This window comes from Pseudopipra pipra, chromosome 21 (genome assembly GCF_036250125.1).
Source record: "Pseudopipra pipra isolate bDixPip1 chromosome 21, bDixPip1.hap1, whole genome shotgun sequence".
Taxonomy (NCBI): Eukaryota; Metazoa; Chordata; class Aves; order Passeriformes; family Pipridae; genus Pseudopipra; species Pseudopipra pipra.
Window position 1 is genome coordinate 7,000,809 of NC_087569.1, and position 25,696 is coordinate 7,026,504.

Sequence of the window (25,696 nt, forward strand, 5' to 3'; positions counted from 1 at the left end):
AATGCAGGATTTTAAGCCCCCCTGTTTGATGGGGCTGCTGTCATTGTCTTTCCCTGATTCTGGACAAATTGATGCTAAATAAGGTGGGGAACTTCAGAGTCTCTTGAGCCTTGCTCAGTCCCTCCAACCTGTTCTCTGAGGTGTTGCCTGATGTTGCAAAGTTTTGTGTCTCATGTGATATATTCTTCAGTGAGTAAGATCTCAGACGTGATGTGGTACGTGTCCTACACTGCTGCCCCGTTAGTTTGTTCTCCCACATGGAACAGGAGCTTTTTCTGGGGTCCTGGCTGCCAGGAACAAGCCAGTCTCCTGCACAGTGGTGATGAGTCTCATTTCTGACCCAGGTCCCATTCATCGCCTTCTACAGAAAGGAGTACGTGGAGCCAGAGCTGCACATCAACGACCTGTGGAGGGTCTGGCAGTGGGATGAGAAGGTGAGGAGTGTTTTCCCTACGTGTTGTCCCATCAGCATTTAACATGTCTTTCTACCTAGCCTGATACTTTCTACAGATATTGGTTCGGCCATGGAGACCTTGTGTGTTTGATATTTTTACCCATGTCTTTTTGCATGTTTGCTGTCATGTAGTAGTAGGGGATATCTAACAAAATAGGATTTAAACCAGTCCTTCCCCTTCACTGAATTCTTTTTGTATAGTGACCTTACCTGTCAGCAGTGCAAGTTCTTTCTCTACTATGAGGTAGATCCAAACCTAGATTCTTTTTTTCTGTTAATATAATTAATCTCTGAGATGAGACCTACCACATGTGACATTTGGGCTTGGCCAGTCTTGAAGATTTTGATAATTATTTTTATATGACAAATATCCCAAGATCCTTGGAGCCCTTGCTTGGGAAGGGAGGAGAAAGTTGACCCACTGCAATGGTGTGTTTCACTGGAATTCTTTTATTCTCATGTCAGTGGACACAGCTGAAGATCCGCAAGCAGAACCTGACACGACTGTTTGAGAAGATGCAGGCCTATCAGTATGAACAAATCTCTGCTGATCCAGACAAGCCCTTGGCTGATGGAATAAGGGCCCTGGATACTACTGACATGGAGAGGTATGGTGCCATGGCTTCCTTATATTCATTCCAAAATGACTTAAAATGTGTGTTGACTTGCCCAAACAGCACAGGCTCTTTGGCCACTGTAAAGCACTGATTTTAGCCTCCCCACAAAGCCAATAATGAGAAATACTTAAAATTCTTTTGGAGGATGAGCCCAAGGGCTCCTTCTGCCTGACCTGTGCCAGAGCAGGTTCCTTGAGTGCTCTGCCCATGGCTCAGCTGCAGGCAGGGTGTAATGTGCTGGCTGTGTGTGCCATAGGCTGAAGGATGTGCAGTCCATGGACGAGCTGAAGGACGTGTACAATCACTTCCTGCTGTACTATGGGCGAGACATCCCCAGGATGCAGAATGCTGCCAAGGCTGCTCGCAAGAAGCAAAAGCGTATCCGAGAGGATGGCGAAGAGGAGGAAGGTTTGTCTTCCCAGATTTCATGGTTTCCTAATTATGGGCTGCTTCAAAATCCTAGTTCAGAAGAAACCTATGAGAAAGTCTGTTGAAAAGCCCATATGTTTGCACAGAGCATCTCTGCTGTTTGCTTTTGTCTCAATTTAATCCTTGGTCTTCCAGGCACCTCTGAAAATGTTTAGTTTGCCACACAAGGTGCTCTTTCCAATGGAATATGAATAGCACCCCTCATGGCAGGGGCCAAAGCAAGGATTACCCACCTTGATGTGTGTCTTAATGTGCAACCCAGTCACAGTGCCATTAAAACTGCCAGAGAGTGAAGCTGAAGATAGCATTTTCACTGTCTTTTCTAACCCTAAATAATTTTAAGGCTACTGTGACCTTTGAGATGTGTTTGTGGGATTAGGGACTTTGTTGCACAATGTAGGCTGTGTTTAATCCCTTTGCTGTACTTCTGACATGCTCCAGCTGTCTGGATGCCTCTGTAACGTATCCTTCCTACAGGTGAAGGGGAGGATGCTGAAGATGATGAGCAGAAAGGGCCTGAGCTGAAGCAAGCTTCCCGTCGGGATATGTACACCATCTGCCAGGCAGCTGGGCTGGGTAAGGCTGTGCTCTGTTATGCTGACTGTGCAGTGGCCTGGCCCACGTGCTCTGCTGGGTGCTGTGACTTACCTGTAGAAGGAGAACTGATGGTTTTGCTCACTATAAGCTACAGTACCCTTGTCCTCATTGGGTTTTTTGTTGTTTTTCTTTTCCCAGATGGCCTGGCTAAGAAATTTGGTCTGACACCTGAGCAGTTTGGAGAGAATCTCAGAGACAGTTACCAGCGTCACGAGACAGAGCAGTTCCCTGCAGAGCCCCTGGAGCTGGCCAAGGATTATGTGTGTAGGTCAGTGTGGGGGGATCTTTGTGGAGGTCCTGTGGATGTGACAAAAGCGAGGGGATCTGGGGACATTCTCAAGCCCTAAGCCTTCATGCTGCCTTTTTCTGCTTGTAGTCAATTCCCAAGCCCTGAAGCTGTGCTGGAAGGAGCGAGGTACATGGTGGCTTTGCAGATAGCCAGGGAGCCTTTGGTCAGACAGGTCCTGAGACAGACTTTCCAAGAGCGAGCTAAAATCAACATCTCACCAACCAAAAAGGGGAAGAAGGTAAGAAAGCAAGCCCTGACTCTGTGGGTCAATTCAGGGAAGGATCTAAATAACATACAAATGCTTGTTCTCCCGTGTCAGTGTCAGCTCTGAATAAATCTCAGAGCAGCATGTGAGCTGGGCTGTTGCAGAGGCTCAGCAGCGTGCTGCATTTTTAGTCTCAGCGTTTCACCAGGCCTGATTCTTGCTGTTGAGATGTTGCCTTCAATTATTGGAACAGTCTCTGTTTCTCTGAGACTGGGCAGAAATTCCACTGTGTCCTGCTGGGGAAGGAAATGCAGACTGGCAGGCATAGGGCTGAGGGGGTATTGAATAAAATCCATTGTCTGCTGTGGTATACAGAAGGGCCTTTCTTCATGGATGCCCTATATGCATGCTGACTGTCTCTCCTCTTTCCCAGGATATTGATGAAGCCCACTATGCCTATTCCTTTAAATACATGAAGAACAAACCTGTGAAGGAGCTGCGAGATGACCAGTTCCTGAAAATGAGCCTGGCAGAGGATGAGGGACTGCTCACTATAGATATCAGCATTGACATGAAAGGAGTGGAGGGGTGAGTTCCCACTGGCCATGCCATCCATGCCTTGGCAGACCTCATTCATCCAGTGCTGCTGTGCTCTTAAAGCTCCTCTGTAACCCAAACTGCTCCTGAAAGTCATGCCCTGGTAATTTTCTGCACCTTAATGTCAAACAGCCTCTTAGGGTCTTGCTTTTTCCATCATCTTAGTGAAAACTTAAGCAGACATCTGTCTTACTCATTTGAAGTCAAACTCTGAAGCCTTTAGGATTTTTGTGTGAGGTGATGTTTGTTTCCCTACGATCCTCACTGAGTGCTCCTCGGTTCCTTCCCTGCACATCTGGGTGGCCACTCTGTGCAATAAGGGTGGGTTGGAGTGGCTGTGATCTGTCTACAGCATTGCTTCTGCAGCTAAAGCAGTGCTTGATGGGAGGGTTGGCTCCTCCCTGATTTTTCCAAGCAGCTTCCTGAATCTGAGGTGTTGCTGTTACATCCCTGTGCAGGAATCTGTCAGTGAGGGTGTCAGTGCAGGCATCTGGAGCCTTTCCTCTCCTTTCTTGCAGTTATGGGAGTGACCAGACGTACTTTGAGGAAATCAAACAGTTCTATTACCGGGATGAGTTCAGCCACCAGGTGCAGGAGTGGAATCGGCAGCGCACGATGGCCATTGAGCGGTCCCTCAACCAGTTCCTCTACGTGCAGATGGCCAAAGAATTGAAGAACAAGCTGTTGGTGGAGGCCAAGGAGTATGTCCTAAAGGTGAGATGGGACAGAGGTGGATTTGAGTCAGAGCTGGGGTTACAAACACCTACAGTCCTACAGCATGCTGGGGATAGCTGCTGACAGGCCATACACAGGTCCTTGGGGAGGAGGAGAAGGAGGAGGCAGGCAGGGATTGAGTCTCGTTCTTCTGCTGCCTTGAGCAGTCCATAACCTTGCCTCCAGAGAAGGGCTATACCAAAGCATGTGCAGTGGATTTCCTCACTCCTCTCTCACCTTTCTCTGCTCTGCCAGGCGTGCAGCCGCAAACTGTACAACTGGCTCAAAGTCGCTCCTTACCGGCCTGATCAGCAAGTGGAGGAGGACGATGATTTCATGGATGAAAACCAAGGGAAGGGGATTCGTGTGCTGGGCATTGCGTTTTCATCAGCCAGGTAGGAGTGAGGGAATGGCCTCTGGATGCATGTCCAGCTTTAGCAGTTCTCCATGTCTGAGTTGCCTCTGTTTTACAGGGACCACCCGGTGTTTTGTGCCCTTGTTAATGGAGAGGGTGAGGTTACAGACTTCCTACGATTGCCACATTTCACAAAGAGAAGGAATGCCTGGCGTGAGGAAGAGAGGGAAAAGAAGGTGAGCCTCAGTGCAGCTATCATTGAGGTGAATGTAGGCAGCTCAGGACAGAAATCCTCTAGCTGTTCTACTTTGGTCTGTCTTGCTTTCTTTTCCAGGCCCAGGATATTGAAACCTTGAAAAAATTCCTCCTGAACAAGAAGCCTCATGTGGTGACGATTGCAGGCGAGAACAGGTCAGTCTTTGTGTTCCTTCCATTTCCCAGTCTCTTTGCAGTCCGTTCCTCATGCCTGTCCACATTTCACTGTTTGTGTCTATGGTGTGAGGTAACCCATTGGGGTTGTATCCCTGAGTGATTCCAGGACCCAGCTTTTGTGCTCTCCTCTCAATCCCCTTGCTGTCTCTCCCTAGGGATGCTCAGATGCTGATGGAGGATGTAAAGAGAATTGTTCATGAGCTGGACCAAGGGCAGCAGCTGTCCTCTGTCGGAGTGGAGCTGGTGGACAATGAATTGGCCATCCTCTACATGAACAGCAAGAAGTCTGAGGTGAGCCTTCTGTTACTCCAGCTGTCCCTTAGTCTGTTGCTAGTTCATGCTGTGTCATCCTCCATTTGTTGTGCTGGTCCTGCCTTACATCATCATGTGCCTCATATGATCCATCCAGTCAGTCACGTACTGATCTTTGGATCAAGGCAAAACATCTTACTTAGGCTTCTCTGAAGAGATCAGCACCAGCAGATGTACAAAGTGGATATTGATGTGGTCTGAAATGAATCTTGCTCAGCTGAGTGAGTGAGATTGTTTCATTCCTAATTGCAGCAAAGCTCCTGGGAGCCTTTGACCTCAGCCTTCTTTGCTCTGAGCACCAGATGCTTCCCTTGCTCTAATCCCTGTCTGACGTGTTTTTGCTGCTTGTGCTACAAAGTGTGAAAACAGCTTCAGGGTTTTCCCTGATTCTCTGTCCTGTTGCAGAATGAATTCCGGGATTACCCACCTCTGCTGCGTCAAGCCGTCTCCCTCGCTCGCCGCATTCAGGACCCCCTCATAGAGTTTGCCCAGGTCTGCAGCTCTGATGAGGATATTCTCTGCCTGAAACTTCACCCTCTGCAGGTAAACTTCCCTTGTGAGATCCTTGGGTAAGGAAGATCCTTCTCTGCAAAGAGAAGGTGGCCTGTGAGGGTTTGCTGTCAAAGGAAAGGTTTCCAAGTTGCACTGGTGCAAGTTGAACTGTTCTGTGCCATATTCAGGCTACACAGCACCTTTTTGCTGTTGCTTCTTTTAGCTTGTGAGCCTTTACACTGTTCTCGGGGGTAACTCTGAGGTGCAACACAGCTCCTGAGAGCCAGTGTGTTGTGTTTGCCTCAGCTTTCTATGGCAAAGTGTTGCACATATCCATCTCCTCCAAGGCTAACGCCTCTTCTCTCTGCCAGGAGCACGTGGTGAAGGAGGAGCTGCTGAATGCCCTCTACTGCGAGTTCATAAACCGTGTGAACGAGGTGGGGGTGGATGTCAACCGGGCCATCGCTCACCCCCACAGCCAGGCTTTGCTGCAGTACGTGTGTGGCCTGGGACCACGCAAAGGCACTCACCTGCTAAAGGTAAGGAGGCTTCTATCCCTGCCTGCAAAAACAGTACATCACCAACAGTGGTAGGAGATGAGTCAGGGTCCCTTGTGCCAGATGCAGCTGACAGCTCTGTTGACATGTGTTTTCCCATGTGTTGCCTCACTGCGCCTCTCCCTGAAGCTATACGTGGACTTATGTCCTTGATAGACCCAAACAGCTCAGCAGATCCGTCAATCCTAGACAGCTCCCGAACCCACAGGAGTGGATGTGCTGTTACAGCGTCAAGACACCTCCATAGTGTGGAAAACACCAGGCAAAAAGCCAACACTTTTCCTGAGTTGGAGCTGTTTCCGTGCAGAATCGTCTTCTTTCATACAATGTTGAGACACAGGCAGGGAGCAACAACTTATGAGTTGTGATGGGTGTGTGTCAGATGCTTTGAACACAGCAGTGTCCAGTGTGAGTCCTCTACTTTTTCCAGAGAATCACAGAATAGTTCGGATTGGAAAGGACCTTAAAGATCATTTTGTTCCAACCCCCCTGCCGTTGGCACAGACACCTTCCACTAGACCGGGTTACTCAGAGCCCCATCCAGCCTGATGTTGAACACTTCCAGGGATGGGTAGTCCACAACCTTGGGCAATCTTGTGTTTGAATAGCAGGGTTTGTACTCTTGCCTCTCTCTCCCAGATCTTAAAACAGAACAACACACGTCTGGAGAACAGGACCCAGCTGGTTACGATGTGTCACATGGGACCCAAGGTGTTTATCAACTGTGCTGGCTTCATCAAAATTGACACAGCATCACTGGGTGATAGGTGGGTATTGGGATGTATTTGATGCAATTCAGGGTATGGAGTTTTGCATGAGGGGCAGACTGACTCGTTCCCTGGAGTCCAAGTTCCCAGGACTTTCTATGTGGTCCCTCTGATTTCTGGCCAAGTTCAGATATTGCTGGTTATTAATCTGATTCTTAGGGGCACCTAAACTTGCACAACAGCAGTGTGAGCTGCAGAATATGAATTATATAGTTTGCTGTTGTGTGAAAGACCCTTTGTGATCAAGAGGAGCTAAACTAAAAACAGTTGTTCTCTCACAGTTGTCAGTACCCATGTGCTCTTCAGCTTAGTTTCTTCCTGGTCCTACTAACAATATTTTATTTTTCTAAAATTTCAGACTTGAGTAATAACTCAGCAATTTGGCTTCCTCCTAAACCAGTAGTAATACTGGGAAGTCTGTAGAGCATTAAGTAACTGGTAACTACACGAGAGGTGTTTTGAGGACAGCTGTAACCTAGTTTCTGAACCTCTGACTCACTGCTTTGCACAGAAGGGTCACTTGCTGGAAACGTGCTTTCTCCAGGGTTTTTTGCTTTTGAACAGCAGTCTGAGGAATACCTACACTGGCGATCCAACAGTGCTAGAACCCTTGGTTCTTGCAGGATACAAATCCCAGAGATTCAGGGGGCAAAGTGTTGCCAAAGAGCTCAATGCAGATGGCTGTGCTGCCACTTGGCGACGTTGAATTTATATGAGGAGGGAAACTGCAGAGAGCAGCTGTAGTACACAGGGATCAAATCCACCCAGGATCCAAAATGCCTGGCTGGTATCTTTGCAGTGCGGGAGCTGCAGAGTGGAGTTTGCCAGGTCTTGCCTTGGCTCCTGTTGATTTAGCAATGAATAATTCATCGTGTCCTTTTTAGAGTAGTTTGTTCTGTGGAGAGCAAGTGATGGTGCTCAAGAGTGTGCTTGATTATTGAGCTGCAGGAACAGCTGGAACCCTCGGAGCCCTTATCTGAACATTGCTTTGGTTTTATTTCAGCACTGATTCCTACATCGAGGTCCTAGATGGGTCCAGGGTCCATCCTGAAACCTATGAATGGGCAAGGAAAATGGCAGTGGATGCCTTGGAATACGATGAGTCAGCTGAGGATGCTAATCCTGCAGGAGCTCTGGAGGAGATCTTGGAAAACCCTGAGCGCCTGAAAGACCTGGATCTCGATGCCTTTGCTGAAGAACTGGAAAGACAGGTGTGCTGGGGGTTCCTGATGCTGAGAACAGAGAAGAAGCTCTGCTGCCCAGCTCAGATTCTCTTGTTTTATAGCTGATGACACTTATCCTTTTTAGGAGCTGAGCATTATCTGTGCTGTTGTAAAATGTATAAACAGCCATGATGAGAATTCAGTGTCTGACAGTGGCATGTAGTAAATGCTTGCAGAAAGTACACTTGGAGCAGAGAGAAGAGGGAGGCAGTAGACAATAATTAAACCATTTAAGCCATTCTCCCCAAAATTATCTAACTTTTTAAATTAATATATTGGTATTTTTGACCTCATTAACATCCTGTGGCTGAGTTCCACAGGTCGATGGTACCTGGCACATTCCTCTATGTAAATTTGCTGTTTGATAAGTTCCTTGAGTTCTTCCATAACTTACACTGGAGTCACTACTAACCTTCTTCCTGCTGCTCATGCCTTTATAATCTTTTAATCCCACACAGGGCTACGGTGACAAGCACATCACTTTATATGACATTCGAGCTGAACTAAGCTGCAGATACAAGGACCTGAGAACACCATACCGTTCTCCAAACACAGAAGAGGTTTTCAATATGCTGACTAAAGAAACTCCAGAGACATTTTATATAGGTACATCCCTGTTTACAGCCCTGCTTTTGTCGTAAGTTGACACGGACATGTAAAGGTGGGACAGAGGGATGTTGGTGAGCATGATATTGGGACAGTGTTGTGGTTGCGTGTATGCGAAGCAGCTTTTCAAAGGTACCTGGGCAGTCTCCTATCACCTTCATGCCTGAATGACTACCTTAGATGGAAGGAACTGCCCAGCTCTGCAGTTTTTCAGTCTTTCCTTCTCTCCCATCACACCACAGGTAAAATGATCATCTGCAACGTGACTGGGATAGCCCACAGGCGCCCCCAAGGAGAAAGCTACGACCAGGCCATACGGAACGATGAAACTGGCCTTTGGCAGTGCCCTTTCTGTCAGCAGGATAACTTCCCAGAGCTCAGCGAGGTGGGGCTGCTTCTCCTACCAGGCCTGCCTTTGTCAGGAGTCTGCTGTCAGCAGGCTTGAGCCTTGTTTTGGGTTCTTGGGAGACGAGGTATCGGAGCCAAGATTGTGTCTGCAGTGCCCCAGGATCCCAACCTGATGTGGCCTTTGGCTGCAAATATAATCTGTTCCACTTTTGACTAATTGCTTCAGTATAGATTTGACAGGTCCTTTATGGCTACATTATGGATTTTAGTGAACTGGGCTGAGTGAAATGTACCTGGGGCTAAGCTGACCAGTGCTCTGCAGATACATAAAACATGTTTGTTTGTGCTCTGGGGTTGTTTTACGCAGAGAAATTGCCCGTGACACTGAGAACAGAAGGTTCTGCCACCTTAATTTTAAGAACTTATCTGGAACCCCTGCTGCTTAATGCAGCTGTACTTTAGGTCTCTTCTAAACACTGTGAATTCCAGCCTGGGTAATCTGTGACTCTAAACCCCTATAGCATTCATTAAGCAGCAGCCCTGGCTGCAGGCTGGTGTTCAGGGTCTAAAAATGTTCTGACCTTCCCGGTTGCAATGTCCCATAAGCTAAGCAGAACTGGAGTAGGAAGATTGCATTACTGGGTAGCATTTGTTGAAGTCCTCTGTCCCCTGCCCTTCTACAAGTCTTTACTGGCTGTACCACTTTGCTGACACAGCTTCTGGACTTGTTTGAGTGTGAACTGCCGGGGCTATTTTGTTTCCATGCTGAATGACTTTTTCCTGTTGCCTTGCTCAAGGTGTGGAACCATTTTGACAGCGGTTCCTGCCCAGGTCAGGCCATTGGAGTGAAGACACGTCTGGATAATGGTGTTGCTGGCTTCATACCAACAAAATTTCTTAGTGATAAGGTGGTCAAGCGGCCAGAAGAAAGGGTGAAGGTATGAAAGCAGTGAATTTTCCCATATCCAGCAAGAGCTGGAAGAGTGTGGACCCAATACCAAAGAATCAGAGTTGGCTTAATAACACTGTTCCTTAAATGACTTTTCCAACCTTATTTTCGTTTAAGGTCTTTAAATCAGCAGGAAGTTCAGGTTCTGGTTAGTGTCCTTCTCCCACAGTGCAAATCTCCCTTGGCAGCTGGTGGAACCCTGTTAATCAGTTAACACGTTGCGCTTTGGGAGGATTTATTGTCGTCTGGCTGAAGTCTGGGTTTAGGAGACCAGAAGGCATTCTAATGCAGAGCTGCCCTTTGTTTCTGGCTTTCTAAAGAGCTCAGAGAACTGCTTTTGCATAGGCAAGGGTCATTTTCCCTCTCATAGCTTTTCTCCTCTCTCAGTTAATTAATGGAGCTCATCAGTTACTGGTCTTGCTTAGGACGTGGGTTGGGGTTCTGAAAGGAACAGAATAACACATTTTTACCACGTGATAAAATAGAGGTTTAACATTTTTGCTGTCTGTTGGGGTCCCCAACAGTCCATGCAGGTGATGGATAATCCTGTAAGCTCAGAGGTCTCAGCATTTCTTTAAAGAGTTATTAATTAACTTCATTATGGTTAAGTGAACTAAGACATTACAGTTTTTGTGGGGGTATTTTATGTCTCCAGTTTACCAGGGAAGTCCTTTGGGTATCTGCTTCTGAACAGACTTAACTGCTTTCTTGCACATCTTGAAGTCCAGTTTTGTTGCTCCTATTGATAAAGATATTTAAAATAGAAAAGGTAATTGTCCTCATCCTCCAGACATGCAGTTTTCTGTGTGGTATGGGGCATAGGTAGTAGATATGCTGGAGAACTGCACATTTTTCCTTTAATCTCTTTTGATTCTGGTTGTGTTGGGGATCAGCTGATTTTATAGAAAGATCACTTTTAAAGGTTGTGTGAGTCTGAAGGAGGTGAGGTAATCTGTACCTCCAGGTTGTCAGTGTGATCCCACACAGATCGCTCAGTGGTGAAGGGGGGCTAGTGCAGCTGCCAAACCTGCTGCTCACCTTTCCCTGCACCTCCTCTGCAGGTGGGAATGACAGTTCACTGCAGGATCATGAAGATTGACATTGAGAAGTTCAGTGCAGACCTGACCTGCAGGACCTCAGACCTCATGGATAAAAACAATGAGTGGAAGCTGCCTAAAGACACCTACTATGACTTTGACTCTGAAGCAGCGGATCACAAACAGGAAGAAGACATGAAAAGAAAGCAGCAGCGGACAAGTGAGTCTCCAGTTCTTAACTCCACTGTATCTCCAGTCTTCCCAGAATGCCTCCAGGAGAATCAGCACATTAGATATATAGCTGCATTAAAGCAGTTCCTCTTGGAAGCCTGAACATTCTGCTTTGTTCCCTAGCGTACATCAAGAGAGTAATTGCTCACCCATCATTCCACAACATTAGCTTCAAGCAAGCAGAGAAGATGATGGAAACCATGGACCAAGGGGACGTGATTATCCGGCCAAGTAGCAAAGGGGAGAACCACCTGACTGTCACCTGGAAGGTCAATGATGGGATTTACCAGCATGTGGATGTCCGGGAAGAGGGCAAGGAGAATGCCTTCAGCCTGGGCTCCATGCTTTGGATTAACACAGAGGTAAGAGCCCTCCAGAGCATGCCTGGGAAGGAGTTGGTTGGGAAGAAGTACCTATTTGACAGGAACAGGTTGGTGCAGCTTTTCTGTCCTTGCAGCTGCTGTCAGACTAACCCTAACCCAGTGCAGTTTTCCAGATCCTTAGACAATACTCAGCTCTTTTTTTTTTTCCCTCAAAGCATCCAGCCTTGCTGTGCAGAATGTATGACTAAGAGCTATTTAGTAGAATAAGAGTTCATCATCATGCACCCTAAATACCTCTTTAAATGTGTTTGTTCAAAGGAATTTGAAGACCTGGATGAAATTGTTGCTCGCTATGTCCAGCCAATGGCTTCTTTTGCCAGAGACCTGTTGAATCACAAATACTATCAGGACTGCAATGGTGGAGACAAGAAGGTAGGCCTGTCCTGGGATGTGGTAGCTTCTGTAGGAAGATATCCATAGACTCTGTGTGTTGCTGAAAATGTTGGCTCCCCTGGAGCATTTATCTTCTTTCTCTCTACAATTAGAAGCTGGAAGAGCTGCTGATAAAGACCAAGAAAGAGAAGCCAACGTTTATTCCATACTTTATCAGTGCCTGTAAAGATCTACCTGGTAAATTCCTCTTGGGATATCAGCCTCGAGGCAAACCAAGGTAAGTCAGAATCAAGCCCAGCATCTGTACTGAGTACTGCCAGTACCACACCTCAGCTGATTGCTGCCAGTTTTTCTTCCAGCTCTGTCAGTATCCTTGTGAGTCATGCCTCCCCTTTCCCAGAATTTGGCCTCCTGGCAGTAGAGGACCCAAGTCTAGCAGTAAATCTCACCCAGGAGACTCCCCTGTTTCTTAACCAGCTGGGTGACACAGGCAGCCCTGCCCTGTGCAGTGGATGTCACGGGAGTGTAGGCAGGGATTAATGGTTTTTGCATGGAAAGGAAGGGTATTTTGGAGCAATTGTTTGAAAATGAAGTGTCTTGGGTAGGTCTGTCAGTTCATTATCAGTACAACCATCACCTGAGTTTGTAGGCCATGACAGTTCTGACTGCCCTGTTAGTGACAGGTATGGCTCTAAAGCAGCCTGTGGTCTCTTGTGCTCTCACTGCTCCTCACAGGATAGAGTATGTGACAGTGACACCAGAAGGATTCCGCTACCGGGGCCAAGTCTTCCCTACTGTAAATGGACTTTTCCGATGGTTTAAGGATCATTATCAGGACCCTGTTCCAGGTGAGCACCCCACAACTCAAGTGCTGTTTGTTTCCTGGGTGTCATGCAATAGGGACAGTTATTAAAGGACAGTTTCCTGTTCTTTGTCCCTAAAATGACCCAGGATTTTCTATATGTGGGAGGTTCCAAAGCAACACCCCAAGGGTTTGCCTTCTGTGGACCCACTGAGAGCTCTCCTGAGAATTAATCCTTCAGCCAAGTGGGCCGTACAGCAAAGGCTGGATCAGTCCCTTTCCTCTCCCTTGTCTCCCCCACCATGCACTGCAGCACACACCACTCCCTGGTAACAAACCATTGTGCCAGAACAAATATTGCCTCAATTTTTGTCAAATTCTGAGTTTGAGGCCAATGGCCACTCTTCTGGGAGAACTAATCTGCCTCTCTTGGTTTGTGTTTTATACAGGTATTACCCCCAGCAGTAGCAGTAGGACCAGGACTCCAGCCTCCATTAATGCTACTCCAGCTAACATTAACCTGGCAGGTCAGTGCAGGCCATTCCTGGTTGGAACTGGGACGTGAGCTCCTTCTCCGGGCTCTTTGTCTCACACAACGTGTCTTTCTTGCAGACCTGACACGTGCGGTGAACGCTCTGCCACAGAACATGACCTCCCAGATGTTCAGTGCCATTGCTGCTGTGACAGGCCAGGGACAGAACCCAAATGCCACCCCTGCCCAGTGGGGATCCAGCCAGTATGGCTACGGAGGCAGTGGAGGCGGCAGCAGCGCGTACCACGTAGGTGTCACTTAAATTTTGAGAGGAGGTGCTGCTGCCTTCTCCTTGCTGCTAGAAACAATCCCATGGGGGCTCTGCTGAGAGCCTAAGGAGCCCCTCATTGCCTGGGATCACCCAGTCCTAGTTTTGTACCCATGGTGCTGCACGGGGGAGCCTGGCTGGATTCTTGGACCAGGTTTCCTCTTGCCTCCCGTGACTGAAGAAATGAGGCGTGTAAGACAACCCTGCTCCGGGGGGGAGTTGAAGCAAGTAGCAAGCTGGTCTGGCCCTCAAGGAATGTGGCAGGGTGGAGAGGTAGGATCCAGCGGTGAGGGCACACAGCCTTCTGATTGTGCCCCTGAATTGGCAACGTGAGCTGCCAGTGGAGGAGATTAGCTGTGAAACTATGCGCTGAGTTTGCAGGGCTTTTCAGCTCAGCACGCTAATCTCCGACCTGCACCGGCGGGCGAACACCTCAGCCTGACCCACCACCCAGAGGCTTTGCAGGGAGTAAGATGGAATTGGACAGTTTTGGCTCGTGCTGAAGCCTTTCCTCACGTGTGCTGGTGCCTGCCTCCTCCCAGCCCGTGCTCCCAGCCGACACCAAGGCTGATTCCAGCTGCAGAAGGACTGAGGAGCCTGGGTACAAGGAACACACCCAGCTGTTAGACCAAAAGAAGAGATGCTGCAAGACAAGGCTTGCAGAGAGGAGTGATCCTCCTTTGGAGCACCTTGGGAGGCTTTCAGGGAATTTGGCACAGTGAACGCTGAGCTGGGGATAGGCAGAGACTGTGGATAACTCGATGTATTAATCATCAAGACATCTGAAGAAAAAGGGAGGTGAACACTGGGAGGCAAAGAAACTAAGTGCTCTATGGGACAAGCAGCCAGCTGGCTTGGGATGTGGGAAGGAGCCATCTCGGGAGCTGCTGCATTTTCTCTGCAGCAGCCTGCAGGGGAAGAATTCATCTGTTCTTTGTGCCCACTGCAGGATGTCACTGCTGTTGGCTTGCTCCAACTGTCTCCTGTGCCCCTTGCCTTTGCTTGGCTCTAGCATCTCCCCTTGCAGCCTGTATGGGGTGAACAAGGAGGGTAGGCTGTGCTGGCCCTGCTGGCCCAGGTTGGGTGGGAGATCAAAGACTCTCAGGGGAACAAATGTCCTATGCTCAGCAAGGTGTTGTTTCTCCTGCTCTGCAGCTGCCCATTCCCTGGACAGTGCCCACTGCCACCCTCTCCTTGCCCAGGTGAGGGGCCTGGCAGGGCTGGGAGTGTGCAGAAAGGGCGAGCAGGACAGTGCAGAGCCCCCCACAGCCTAGCAGGGTTCACCCTCTGTCCCCTAACAGCCTCTGCTCTCTGCAGGTCTTCACGACTCCAGCACAGCAGCCAGTGGCCACCCCTCTGATGACCCCCAGTTACTCCTACACTACTCCCAGTCAGCCGATCACCACACCCCAGTACCAGCTCCAGGCCAACACCACACCCCAGTCCACCCAGTCCCAGGCACAGGCATCATCCAGCTCCAGGCAGAGGCAGCAGCCAAAGTGAGTAGCTCCGGGTGCATGTATCCATCTGTGTCCTGTCTCCTTGTCTTTTGTTGATTTTTTGTGAAAAACAGCATGGTGGGGTTACCTTGTACCTTCCTGTGTGGAACCCTTGGGGAGGGAAGGAGGGCAGGGAGGCTTTCCTGGTAGCACATCTCACCTTCTGCCCGTGTCCTTGCAGGACCAACAGCCACGCTGCCATCGACTGGGGCAAGATGGCCGAGCAGTGGCTGCAGGAGAAGGAGGCTGAGCGGAGGAAACAGAAGCAGAGGTTGACCCCTCGCCCGTCCCCCAGCCCCATGATCGAGAGCACACCCATGTCCATCGCGGGGGACGCCACGCCGCTCCTGGATGAGATGGATCGATAGGACCTGACCCGGAACCTCCGCTCTCTTCTCCAGGAAGGGGAAAGGAGAGGGAACAATTGGAAGCAACTTCCCTTCCCTTAGACATGTAACTCCTGTTTTATACGTCGTGGGATGGTGGGAAATGACTCTTGGTGACGTGCACCTGAGCAGATGAATAGACTTGGCAGGGCTGGTTTAAAAATATATACTATATATAAGAAAAATATATCATAGAAAGAAACACTGCATCGGCCTCTGCGTTCCAGGCTCTGGTTCCAAGCACCTTGGAAGCTTAGCAGACATGAGGTCAAAGGAATCTGTCCTTATACATGCTCAGCAGTCTGCTTTCATCCCAAAGACTGGGAAGCAAACGTAGCTGAAAGTACAGACCATCGGCCTGCAGTGAGCCTGTCTCCTTTGGATTCTCCTAAACCCTGACTGTCACCTCTCCTTGTCCCAAGACCACAAAGCAAAGCCACGAGGGGTTGTGACAAGCGAACCGGAGTTCTCAAAAAGTTCCTGTTGTTGTTTGCTCCATGTTTCCGTGTGTGACAGGCTCAGCGGAGCCTGTGCCAACCCCCAGCTGTGTCCGGAGGGGTCCAGCACAGCAGCTCGGGGTCTTGCCGGAGATGCAGCTGTTGTACCAAAGGCTTGCTCTCTCCTCTGGCTTCTTTTGGAACAATATTTATTTAGTTTTGATTATTATTATTTTTTTTTTAATCAGACTGCGAAGTAACGGCAGCTTCTCCGAGCGCGGGGCAGACACGGGGGCTAAACTGCTGCGGCGGAGCAGCCCGGAGTGCATGGCATCCTCCTCCATACCCGCTTACCCTGCCCGACTGTAACCAAGAGGGGTGAATAAATAGTGTTTTTACTGAATGCTAGTTGAGAGGTTTACTGCCTGCACCCTGCCCTTTCCCTTAGGATTTGCTCAGAGCAGAGTTCCGTGGTGGAAGTCGATGTTCCTTCTTCCTTTTGGTGCTTGGCGTTGCCTTCTATGTGCTGAAACTGTCACAGAGAAGCTGATTTCTGTTGTTAAAAAATGTTTTGTTTCGGATGCGTCGTATAGAGGCGTCTCACTGACACCAGGAGCTCCCAGAGGCCCATGGCTGTTGGGTTGGGAGAGGTACTGGCAGGGGGGTGGATAAGGTGGATAACTTCGGTTGTTTCAGAAACAGCCCAGTGCAGTGTCCCAGAGGGACTGCCAGTGATGGGGAGAGACATTTCTGAGAGGGAAAGTTCCTGCTGCACACATTCTCCCCTCTCCTGCTTTGTTAGTAGGGATTTTCTATGGAAGCAGAGTCTTTGTTCCTTCCAAGTGCTCCTGGTCAGCCTCCTTTGCTAGGAAATGAGCAGGAACAGCAGATCTTAGGAAACAAAGGTCTTTTTTGCATGTAAATGCTCCTGAAGAATGGCAGCAACCTGGGAGACAAAGCAAAGCTCTTTCCACAGAGAAATGCAGGTCCTGGCTTCATTTCCACCCCCTCTGCAGTGCTGGGGGGCTGACAGGGTCCTGTTCCTCACAGAACCACCCGGGCTGGACCAGAGAACCATGGGCTGGGACCTGCAGCTCTGAGATTGCAGGTGGACTAACCTGGCACTGTTTTCTTTATTTATGAAACTGTATGCTGGGAATTTGACTGGGAGCAGCTTCTTACCAGTTGGACCTGTAAGTGGGAGGGGGGCTGGTTGTGTATTGTTGGTTTCTTTTTGGCTGTCTTTGTTTTTAGTTTTCCCTTGCCATTAATAAAAACTCTACTTTTGGGAAGCTGCCCACGTGGCACAAATCTGTGCTTCCTGCTGTGATGCTGTGGCTGCCACAGGGGCTTTGCTCCCATTAGCAGCACTGGACAGAGAGTGATGCCTCCCTACAACCTTGGTATTCCCCCCTGGGCTCCTGTGATCCGCTTAGGTCAGGGATTTGGGATTGCTCCGTGCACTCCTCCAGGAGCAGCAGGGTTTGCATGAGGCAGCTCTGCTCTCTGACCCCTGTGCTGTCTGATCTCCTGAGGCAAAACAGGAGACAGGGCTCAGCTCCTGTAATTCCAGCTTTTTCTGGTCCTGATATTTGATGCTGGTGCAGGAGGATCTTTCTGCCACCTCACCAGGACTCAGGGCTGAGCCACACTCCTCCTTGAGAAGCACTTTGGAGGAGTGGAGGCAATGTCCTTGGGTCCTTGGGCCCTCAAATTCCTCACTAGAGGAGCCCAGGCACAATCCCCATCCCCGAGGCAGAGACACAGTCAGCATTCCCTGCCCCAGCTCTTCCCAGGCAGTATCTGCCTTTGTCCTAGGGCTGGAAAAGCTTCTATTGTCCCAGGCTAAGAAGCTTTTGTAGGCATTTGAGGAGCCTTCAGGGAGGGCCAAGGCCCTGTTCCTCCCAGAGCAGCCATTGCTGGGGGCTGCAGAAAAGAAGTCAGTGCTGGTAAGGGAGCACTGGAAGGGCAGCAAGTTAAGAGGATGAGAGAGGTGGGGTGGTGCAATTCAGAGAAATTCCAGAGAAAAACATGCCTGGGGAGCTGGAATTTAACCCTTTATAGCAGGGTAGCTAAAATTGGGGCTCAGCCCTGTGCCAGTGTGGGTCTGGGAGCTGTGTCCCAGCCAGAGCATGACTCGTGTCCCCAGTGCTCAGGACAACGGTGGGAGCTGTGAGGAACAGCTCAAACCCCTCAATACCCACCCAGCTCTGGGTGTTTCCCTCCTGTGGGATCAGCCCCGGGATTTCCCCTGGATGCCACCCCCAGTGCCATCCTTTCCCCCACAGACAGGGCTGAGGCAGCACCATCTGCTCGAGCAGATGTAACTTTATTTCACAGCCAAGACCCGCACGGGACAAGGGGGCTCAGGACTCTCGTGTGGGCTTGGACTCAGCTTTGCTTTTCAGCCTCTTCTTTCTGTTCCTCTCTTTCCTCCTCCCCTTCCCGCTGGCAGTAGGGACCGGGGATGGAGTGGCCGGAGTTGGCTCCCTGCCTAAGCCCTTCTGCACTGGGGCATCACTCAGGATGGTGTTGGATGCTTCCTCCCAGGGTGGCAGCAGAGCCCAGGGGTCGTGGCCCACAGAGGGATCAGCGGGGGCAGCAGGTGCAGGACGGCTCTGCGCCCCCTTTTCAGAAGAGCCTTTCTTTTTCAGACCTTTTCCTTTCTTTTTCTTGTCTTTCTTCTTCCCCTTCCTCTCTTTCTTGGCTGACTTGAGGGCTGTCTCAGTGTGATGGTCTTCAGGGAGGGTTCCTCCACCCACGCTGTTCCAAGGGGGGCTCAGAGGGACCCCCCTGGGCCTCGCTGCCCGGTCGATGAGCTCCCCACCAAACTCGTACAGCCCCAGTGGCTCCCTGGGCACCGCGACGGCCACCGTGTTGTACGCCTTGCACCTGCAGAGCGAGGAGGCACCAGGTGAGGTGACCTCCAGTGGGGCCAGGCGGGGGGACAGTGGTGGGAGCCACTCACCAGACGTAGAGGTAGGGTTCCACACACTCCTCCTTGTAGGTGAACTCGAAGCAGGGCACCTGGATGACGTTGAAGAAGGCCTGGCCCACCGCCCGGGAGGCCGTGTCGTTCACCCGCCGCAGGCACTCCTTCAGCCTGCGGTCGCAGTCGCAGTGGCTGATGGTGTGCCAGCGCAGGTTGCGGTACCCATAGCGCGCGGTGAAGGGGTGGATGACGTGCTGGCAGTGGTCATGGTCCCGGCAGCACCGGTCTGTGTCCCGGTGCTCCCCTGCAGGGAGGTGCAGGCAGAGCTGAGGGGCCTGTGTGCGTGGGCTGGGGCTAGATGGGGTTGGGATCAGGGCTGGAGTGGGGCTGAGCTGCGCTAGGACTGGGATTGGGGTGAGATTTGACTGAGCTGGGCTTGGAATCGTAGTGGGATGGGTAGGGACTGCAACTGGACTGGTGCTTGGGTGTGGACAAGGCTAGCACTGGGATGGGGACTGGAGCTGCACCAGCACCGCAGTGGGGATGAGACTAGGACTAGGCTGGGGTCAGGAAGGGGATCAGGACTGGACCAGGACCAGGAGACGGTCTAGGCTGGGATCAGGATAGCAACTGAGAGTGCACCAGCACTGGGATGGGGACCAGAATGGGAGTGGGATAGACCACAGATGAGGCTGGAGACAAAGAGTGGATCAAGACTAGACCAGCACAAAGATGGATTAGTCTTGTGATAGGGACTAGGCAGAGAGAAACTGGGACTAGACTGGTGCTTGGCTGGGGACTGAACTGGGGCAGACAGGGATTGAACTAGCACGGGGGTGGGGACTGGAGTATATCAGCACTGGGATGCAACTGGATCAGGATTGGTGGGGACTTACCCAACGCTGCACTGGGGACTGGGAATGGGATGGGAATGGAATGGGAAGAGATGGGATGGGATGGAACTAGAGGGATGGCATGGGAAAAAGATGGGACGGGAAGGAAAGAAAGGGAGTGGATGGAAGGAATAGGAAGAGCTGGGAGGGATGGGATAGGATGGGGTGGTAGGGATGGGCTGGGAAGATACAGGTAGCAGCTACCCCGCTGCCCTTACCCAACTCTTCGTAGGTATCCGCGTTGCTGCCCGCGCCGCACCACAGTGTCCCGGGGTAGGTGAGCCCGCGGCGGGCGCGGGGCCGTCCCGGCGGGGCCGCTCCGGGGGCGACTGCCAGCGGGAGGAGGAGAAGGAGGAGGAGGAGGCGGAGGCGGCAGAGCAGCCCCGGGGCGCACATGGCACCGCGCCGCTCGCTGCCGTGGGGCCGCCTTATAGAGTCGCGCAGCCCGCCCACGCGGGGCGGCCCGGCACGGCTTGGCACGGCCCGGCACTGTGCGGAGGGTCCCGCAGAGCCGCGGTGCTGGAGCCGCTCCCGGAGCCGCGGCACGTCCCGCGCCGGCAGCCCGCGGGGAAGGGGTCACCCCTCCCGGTGGGACCGGCCCCGTTGCTGTGGCAGCCGGTGGGGTGATGTGCCGGGGCCGGTAACGAGCCGTCCCCAAACCCCCGCCCCGTGACGCACCCGCCCCTGCACAGCCCCCGGCCCCGGAGTGGCCCCGACAGGAGAATGATGCTCTCCCTGCATCCCTAAGTCCCATTCCACGGATGCTTCCTGCAACCCTGTATCCCAGCCCATAGGTGCTCTCTGCATCCCCATGCCTGATCCTGCAGATGCTCTCCACATCCCATCCCATGAATGCTTATGGCATCCCCACATCCCATCCCATGGATGTTCCCTGTGACCCTGCATCCCATCCCACTGTTCCTTTCACGGGACAGCCCAGTGCCTCATGCCCAGCCGGGCTGGCAGCCCACAAGGCACCGGCATTCCCAGCACGCTGCCAGGTCTGTCCCTCTTGGCCAGCTCCGGGCCTTGGAGCCCATTGACAATCCAGACACAGCTCTGGCAAGCTGGGATGCTGTGGGAGCCAGCGTTCAGCCAGGGAGGACAGTGCCTGGACACCCCAAAATGGTGGTCTCAGAAAGTCCCTGCACTGACTGAGATCCCTCAGGAGTGCAGGGGAGTGCAGAGGCAGCACCCTGAGCATCACCCTGGCTCACTGACCCTTGCACCCACAGGGTACCTCGAGCACTGTGCCACCCACACCATGCCCTGTCACCGCTGGCACAGGCAGCCAGTGCTGGGGACACTCCTGCGGGGTGCAAACACCCAACCCTGGTGCTCCCCACCACAACACTGCCTGGCTGGGACACATCTCCAGCCCATGGGAAGGGCTCCTGCCTGGCAGCAGCCCAGGGCTCAGCTGACCGAGGGCACTGGCAGGGGCCCAGTGCTGCAGGGGCTGCCCCTGCTCAGCTGTCGCTGTCTGTGACGGTCCCATTCGGCTCAGCCTCGCCACCAGCACCCAGGTACGGAGCTGAAAAAGGCACACTGGGCCCTCAGGGTGCCCACGTGTGGGCGTGGGTGGGGAGGGTGGGGGACACCATGCCACGGGGAGCCCTGTGGGGGCTGCAGGTGGGGAGTCTCACCCCCATTACGTGCTCAGTGCTCGCAGTGCCCACAGTCCCCACACATGGACCTGTGTCACGTCCCTGCTGCCCGGGAGAAGGGCTGGTACCTGGCACTCATGGCCCCCAACGTCAAGGGTCCCAACTACGCCTGGCTGGACCCCTCCCGGCTCTACTGCCACCCGCAAGTACCCAGTGCCCGGGGCGGGTGGCCCCCGCGGGGGTGCTGGGGTGGGCTGCACCTCTGCAGGGCTGCCGGGGCACCCAGCCCTGCCCACGAGCACCAGCGCCAGGGCTGCAGGTGCCCGTGGTGGGCTGTGGGCACCCAGCAGCTCTGATCTCCCCCCAGGGCTTGCAGGACTGTGTGGCCGACCTGCTGCAGCCCTTCCAGGGAGATCCCATCGACATGGTGGCTGGCATCGATGCCATGGGCTTCATCCTGGGTGAGTGGGGACATGAGTGAGCGCAGGGTTCCCCCCCATGCCCTGTCCATGTGGGGCCTGATGGTGCCGTGCCCACCCCAGGTGCTTCTGCCGCGGCCGTGCTGCAGAAAGGCTTCCTGGCCATCCGCAAAGCCGGGCACCTCTGTGTGCAGACAGCGGCACAGCCCTACACCGACTACTCGGGCCGGGAGAAGGTGATGGAAGTCCGCACTGACGCCATCTCGCCAGGTGAGTGCTCCCATTCTGGAGGGGGCTGCCAGCGTGGGCACTGGGCACTTATCCACAGCCTCTGCCCCCTCCAGGTCTGCGCATCCTTCTCGTGGACCAGTGGATTGAAACTGGGGGCACCATGCGAGCGGCCATTGGGCTGGTGGAGCGGCTGGGGGGGGTCGTGGCAGGTAGGACTGCAGGCACCAGGGCACCATTGGGTGCACCTTTTGGTGCAGTGGGACCACCATCCTCACACCCTGGTGCTGAGCCCCTCCATGTCCCCGCAGGTGTCGCTGCCATCTGCATTGAGGACAGTGAGGGCGGGCGGTGGATCCGGGAGCGCTACAAGTGCTCCCACTGTGTCCCCCCCCACCTGCAGCCCCGCTTCGACCACCACCAGTTTGGCTGGGACTGACTGACGGGGGGCTGGCACCTCATGTGTCCCCTGAAGCCCCTCGAGGAGTGCAGGGCTGCTGGCTCTGCAGGGCAGGATGCCCCAGACATCCACTACAGATGGAACTCCTCCTCGGTGGCAGCCATCCATCCTCCCTGCCTCCGTCCTCCCACCTGCCCATGAGTCTGGGGGCTGCAGCCCCAGCCCTCTGCCCCACATTTTTCTTAAAAAGCATAAAAAACGTTTTATTAAGACAAAAGGGCATCTCCTTCTGCGAGCAGTACCTGGGTTTGCATAGCTACAGGAGCCACATGGGTGCTCCTGCCCACCCTGGCCAGGGATGCCTGGGCAGGCAAGGGGCCAGGGGGGCTGGGGAGTGGCAGGGACGGCTCCTCGGGGCCGGCCAGGGTCGCCCCTCTTTGGTCCATAGGTGTGAGCATGGCGGGCGCAGGGGGTGTCCCCTCACTGGCAGCACTTGGGTTTTTTGCGGGGTGTCGACAGGTACAGGTCGCTCTCATTGCTGCTGATCCCTGCAGGAGAGAAAGGAGGGTGGGTGGGTGTGTAGGGGATAAGGGGAAGCATCCACTTGGGGCCAGCCGGGGGTACTCACGCACGGTGTCGCCGATCCTGCGGGTGTGGCTGCGCTCCAGCTCGGCCAGCACGCTGCTCTCGAAGGTCAGGGCCGCCACACGGAAGAAGAAATCCCGCACGTTCTCCCCTGCCCCGCAGGATGAGACCCCCTGAGTGCCCCCTCACCTGGCTGGACGCCGGGATCTGCATTCCCCCCACTCATCCTGGAACCCACCAGTGAGTGAGGAGACAGCCCAGTACTCCGCCTGCATCTCCTGGGCCACCTTGAGAGCGTCCTTCTCCATCAGGCTGTACTGCGCCGGTGTCTGCCAACAGAGCCGGGGGGAGCGGGTGACGGGGACAGCCCTGCTGAGCCAGGGTGCAGTTTGCCCACGGGGAGGGGGACACACTCACACTCAGATCCTTCTTGGAGCCCACCAAGAAGAGGATCACGTTGGAGGGGTCGTTTTCCTTCAGAGCATCAGCCAACCACTGCCTGTGGGGGCCACTGTCACCAGCCGGTGGCCAAGCTTGCTGGCACACCACAGCACAGTGTTGCCAGCAGTCCTGTGGCCCCTGCCCAGGTCTTCCCTCTCTATCCAGCCTCAGAGCCCCCTCATGCTTGTTCCCAGTCCCATCTGGGCCCTTTGGCCATGTGTCACCTACCGTGTGTGCTCCAGGGACGCCACATCGTTGACATCGAAGACGATCACAATGGCTGGGGTGGGAAGGAGGGATGAGATGGGGACAGGGACAGTGTGACAGAGAGGTCAGACAGGGTGGGCACCTCACCTTGTGCTCCCCGGTAGTAAGTGGAGGCGATGCACTTGAAGCGCTCCTGGCCGGCCGTGTCCCACCTGGGGGGGGTTGTGAGAGGTGAGGGGGGCCCAAAGGGTTGTGTGGGGAGGGGGGTGGGCCAGTGCCTACTCACAGCTGAAGGCTGAAGGGCACCCCCAGCACCTCAAACCGCTCCATCTCGAAATCCACCCCGATGGTCGCCTTGTAGTTCTTGTCGAATGTGTCCTTGCAAAAGCTGGGGTGGGAGTGAGGGCGGGTCAGCAGCCCCCAGCCCCCCCACTCCAACCCCTGGGGCCTCAGTGCCCCCCCCATCCTGGGGATGCTCAGCACCAAGGCGCTGCCGCCCTTTGGGAGAGGGGGATCACTTCCCCTTTCCCCCCTCTCCCTCCCCTCTCCGGGGGTCCTGTTACCGGTTGATCAGGCAGGTCTTCCCCACCGACAGGTCACCCACCACGATGATCTTGGAGATCTTGAACCTGCAGCGAGGGGGGGACGCACGGCTCAGCAGGGCGGGAGGGGGGGCTCCCCCCCTGCGTCCCCCTGACTGGTCACTGGGGGCAGAGGGGCTCATGGGGTGGGGAGGCATCACCCCACAGCCCCCCCCCCCCCGTGTCTGCAGCTCCCTGCGTCCCGGCTCTCCCCCCACAGCCGAGTCCGGACTCCCGCGTTCCCCCACCCCGTGTTCCCCCGTGTTCCCCCCCGCGCCGCATTCCAGGATCGTGACGCAGGGCTCGGCACACGGGCAGCGCCGGCAGCCACGCGGCGCCCACGCCGGGGACCCCCACCCGTGGCGGGCAGGACTGTGGGGTCCCTCGTCCCCACTCCCTCCCAGCCCCGCGGTGGGAGGACCCCAAACCACCCCGGACTCACCCCACAGTGCCCGTCCGCTGCTCCTGGCAGGCGCTGGCCACTGTGGGGTGGAAGGCGGGGCGGGTTTGCAGGGCGGCCTCCTTCCGAAAACACTGCGGGGGGACAAAGCGGGGCACCGGTGTGACCACGGGGCTCGGCGAGGCCGCCCCCGGGCCGTTGTGTCCCCTCCGCTCACCGGGGGCAGGTCGGCGATGACCCGGTCCCTGCGGACCGGAGCCAGCACGTTCATCGTCCCGTGGGGTCTCCGAGGTGGGGTGGGTGGCTGGGGGGAGCAGAGATGGGACAAGGATCACTGTGAGGCCTGGGGACAGAGAGAGAAGGGAGTGGTGACGTCCCTGTGTCACGGCTGTCCCTGTGCACAGCATTCCAGAATAGCGTTGTCCGTGTCCCCAAGCAGGGCTGTCCTCTTATCCCAATAGTCTCCCACTTTCTCAAGATGTGGTAATCCTCATGTCCTGACTCTCCCCGCACCCCCAAGGATGGCTGTCCCCCAGACCCAGTCACCTCGAGCTGGGTGGAACTGTGGTTGTCCCCACACCCTGGGCACAGCTGTCCCGCGTGTCTCCGCTGTCCCCGTGTCCCAACCAACCCCCCATCCCAAGTGTGCCATCCCAGGGTATCACTGTGCTCCCGCCCTGAGCTGTGGCTATCCCACATCCCGGCATACAGCTGTCCCCACGTCCCACCATCCCTACACCTCTACATACCCGGGTACCACTGACCCCACACCGCACCTATCGCCGTGTCCCAGCCACTCTCACATCCCCACAGTGCCATCCCAGGCTCACCGTTGTCCCCGTGTCCCACCTCCCGCAGACTGGCTGTCTCCGCGCCCCCCCCATTCCCATCTCCGCGTCCCCTGTCCCCTCCCATCCCGTGTCGCCCCTGCACAGCCACCACCGTCCCACCGCCGCATCCCAGCGCAAGACCAAGCCCTCCCCGCCTCGTCTGTGTCCCCACGGCGGAGGGGATGGAGCGGGGCGTCCCCGTTACCGCGAACCTCCCAAATCCGATAGCGGTGCCCGGCGCTGCACGCCCAGCCCCGGAGGAACCGGCGTCCTGGCCCCTCCCACGCCCCCCTTCGTGGGAGGGACCAGGACGCCGGTTCCT

At 54.0% G+C, this 25,696-nt stretch overlaps 4 protein-coding genes across 11 annotated transcripts in view; 2 read left to right on the plus strand and 2 right to left on the minus strand.

Moving 5' to 3' along the window:
• Positions 1 to 16,254, plus strand: part of SUPT6H (SPT6 homolog, histone chaperone and transcription elongation factor) — a 27,343-nt gene extending 11,089 nt beyond the window's left edge. For all 3 annotated transcript variants that reach the window (XM_064677435.1, XM_064677434.1, XM_064677436.1), the window contains 28 exons: positions 345 to 434; positions 920 to 1,062; positions 1,328 to 1,479; positions 1,978 to 2,076; positions 2,236 to 2,365; positions 2,474 to 2,624; positions 3,025 to 3,179; positions 3,707 to 3,902; positions 4,158 to 4,297; positions 4,376 to 4,493; positions 4,592 to 4,668; positions 4,845 to 4,980; positions 5,407 to 5,544; positions 5,865 to 6,032; positions 6,690 to 6,817; positions 7,821 to 8,028; positions 8,499 to 8,646; positions 8,889 to 9,031; positions 9,792 to 9,932; positions 11,005 to 11,200; positions 11,335 to 11,573; positions 11,853 to 11,966; positions 12,080 to 12,204; positions 12,663 to 12,775; positions 13,179 to 13,256; positions 13,342 to 13,508; positions 14,847 to 15,028; positions 15,210 to 16,254. In XM_064677435.1, the coding sequence (XP_064533505.1) occupies positions 345 to 434; positions 920 to 1,062; positions 1,328 to 1,479; positions 1,978 to 2,076; positions 2,236 to 2,365; positions 2,474 to 2,624; positions 3,025 to 3,179; positions 3,707 to 3,902; positions 4,158 to 4,297; positions 4,376 to 4,493; positions 4,592 to 4,668; positions 4,845 to 4,980; positions 5,407 to 5,544; positions 5,865 to 6,032; positions 6,690 to 6,817; positions 7,821 to 8,028; positions 8,499 to 8,646; positions 8,889 to 9,031; positions 9,792 to 9,932; positions 11,005 to 11,200; positions 11,335 to 11,573; positions 11,853 to 11,966; positions 12,080 to 12,204; positions 12,663 to 12,775; positions 13,179 to 13,256; positions 13,342 to 13,508; positions 14,847 to 15,028; positions 15,210 to 15,396 (4,062 nt within the window). In that variant the 3' untranslated portion in view covers positions 15,397 to 16,254. The remainder of the gene's footprint in view (positions 1 to 344; positions 435 to 919; positions 1,063 to 1,327; positions 1,480 to 1,977; positions 2,077 to 2,235; positions 2,366 to 2,473; positions 2,625 to 3,024; positions 3,180 to 3,706; positions 3,903 to 4,157; positions 4,298 to 4,375; positions 4,494 to 4,591; positions 4,669 to 4,844; positions 4,981 to 5,406; positions 5,545 to 5,864; positions 6,033 to 6,689; positions 6,818 to 7,820; positions 8,029 to 8,498; positions 8,647 to 8,888; positions 9,032 to 9,791; positions 9,933 to 11,004; positions 11,201 to 11,334; positions 11,574 to 11,852; positions 11,967 to 12,079; positions 12,205 to 12,662; positions 12,776 to 13,178; positions 13,257 to 13,341; positions 13,509 to 14,846; positions 15,029 to 15,209) is intronic.
• A 1,907-nt stretch (positions 16,255 to 18,161) lies between these two features.
• Positions 18,162 to 20,246, minus strand: PROCA1 (protein interacting with cyclin A1). Its single transcript, XM_064677560.1, has 3 exons — positions 19,895 to 20,246; positions 18,820 to 19,087; positions 18,162 to 18,743 (listed from the first exon to the last, which is right to left on the minus strand). The coding sequence occupies exons 1-3, from the start codon at positions 20,070 to 20,072 to the stop codon at positions 18,218 to 18,220; spliced, it is 972 nt and encodes a 323-aa protein (XP_064533630.1). The 5' UTR covers positions 20,073 to 20,246; the 3' UTR covers positions 18,162 to 18,217.
• An 850-nt stretch (positions 20,247 to 21,096) lies between these two features.
• Positions 21,097 to 22,610, plus strand: LOC135425342 (adenine phosphoribosyltransferase-like). 3 transcript variants are annotated; one of them, XM_064677555.1, is made up of 6 exons: positions 21,097 to 21,202; positions 21,340 to 21,489; positions 21,651 to 21,744; positions 21,826 to 21,972; positions 22,047 to 22,142; positions 22,242 to 22,610. In XM_064677555.1, the coding sequence occupies exons 2-6, from the start codon at positions 21,367 to 21,369 to the stop codon at positions 22,367 to 22,369; spliced, it is 588 nt and encodes a 195-aa protein (XP_064533625.1). In that variant the 5' UTR covers positions 21,097 to 21,202; positions 21,340 to 21,366; the 3' UTR covers positions 22,370 to 22,610. The 3 variants fall into 3 exon arrangements, with proteins under 3 accessions (XP_064533625.1, XP_064533627.1, XP_064533628.1); XM_064677557.1 differs by having other exon boundaries at positions 21,108 to 21,202; positions 21,349 to 21,489; XM_064677558.1 differs by having other exon boundaries at positions 21,108 to 21,202; positions 21,358 to 21,489.
• Positions 22,567 to 25,654, minus strand: RAB34 (RAB34, member RAS oncogene family). Of its 4 annotated transcripts, none has more exons than XM_064677538.1 (11): positions 25,587 to 25,654; positions 24,762 to 24,887; positions 24,587 to 24,678; positions 24,127 to 24,192; positions 23,850 to 23,951; positions 23,711 to 23,775; positions 23,585 to 23,636; positions 23,333 to 23,414; positions 23,154 to 23,244; positions 22,963 to 23,066; positions 22,567 to 22,878 (listed from the first exon to the last, which is right to left on the minus strand). In XM_064677538.1, exons 2-11 carry the CDS (start codon positions 24,813 to 24,815, stop codon positions 22,597 to 22,599), a joined length of 990 nt encoding a protein of 329 aa, XP_064533608.1. In that variant the 5' UTR covers positions 24,816 to 24,887; positions 25,587 to 25,654; the 3' UTR covers positions 22,567 to 22,596. The 4 variants fall into 4 exon arrangements, with proteins under 4 accessions (XP_064533608.1, XP_064533611.1, XP_064533609.1 ...); XM_064677541.1 differs by having other exon boundaries at positions 22,959 to 23,066; XM_064677539.1 differs by having other exon boundaries at positions 24,762 to 24,848; positions 25,587 to 25,640.
• Between the last annotated feature and the right edge of the window lie 42 nt (positions 25,655 to 25,696).

What these genes read in the sequence shown, in the direction of transcription:
- PROCA1 (XM_064677560.1), bottom strand. Translation starts at nt 20,072, where the DNA reads ATGTGCGCCCCGGGGCTGCTCTGCCGCCTCCGCCTCCTCCTCCTCCTT. An exon ending in GGATACCTACGAAGAGTTGG is followed by an intron (nt 19,088 to 19,894) that starts GTAAGGGCAGCG and finishes ACCTCCCTGCAG; the next exon opens with GGGAGCACCGGGACACAGAC. An exon ending in GAACCCTACCTCTACGTCTG is followed by an intron (nt 18,744 to 18,819) that starts GTGAGTGGCTCC and finishes CTCGCTCTGCAG; the next exon opens with GTGCAAGGCGTACAACACGG.
- LOC135425342 (XM_064677555.1), top strand. Translation starts at nt 21,367, where the DNA reads ATGGACCTGTGTCACGTCCCTGCTGCCCGGGAGAAGGGCTGGTACCTG. An exon ending in GGCTCTACTGCCACCCGCAA is followed by an intron (nt 21,490 to 21,650) that starts GTACCCAGTGCC and finishes ATCTCCCCCCAG; the next exon opens with GGCTTGCAGGACTGTGTGGC. An exon ending in GCTGGGGGGGGTCGTGGCAG is followed by an intron (nt 22,143 to 22,241) that starts GTAGGACTGCAG and finishes ATGTCCCCGCAG; the next exon opens with GTGTCGCTGCCATCTGCATT.
- RAB34 (XM_064677538.1), bottom strand. Translation starts at nt 24,815, where the DNA reads ATGAACGTGCTGGCTCCGGTCCGCAGGGACCGGGTCATCGCCGACCTG. An exon ending in GCGTCCCTGGAGCACACACG is followed by an intron (nt 23,415 to 23,584) that starts GTAGGTGACACA and finishes TGGCCCCCACAG; the next exon opens with GCAGTGGTTGGCTGATGCTC. An exon ending in GGCTGTCTCCTCACTCACTG is followed by an intron (nt 23,067 to 23,153) that starts GTGGGTTCCAGG and finishes CCTGCGGGGCAG; the next exon opens with GGGAGAACGTGCGGGATTTC.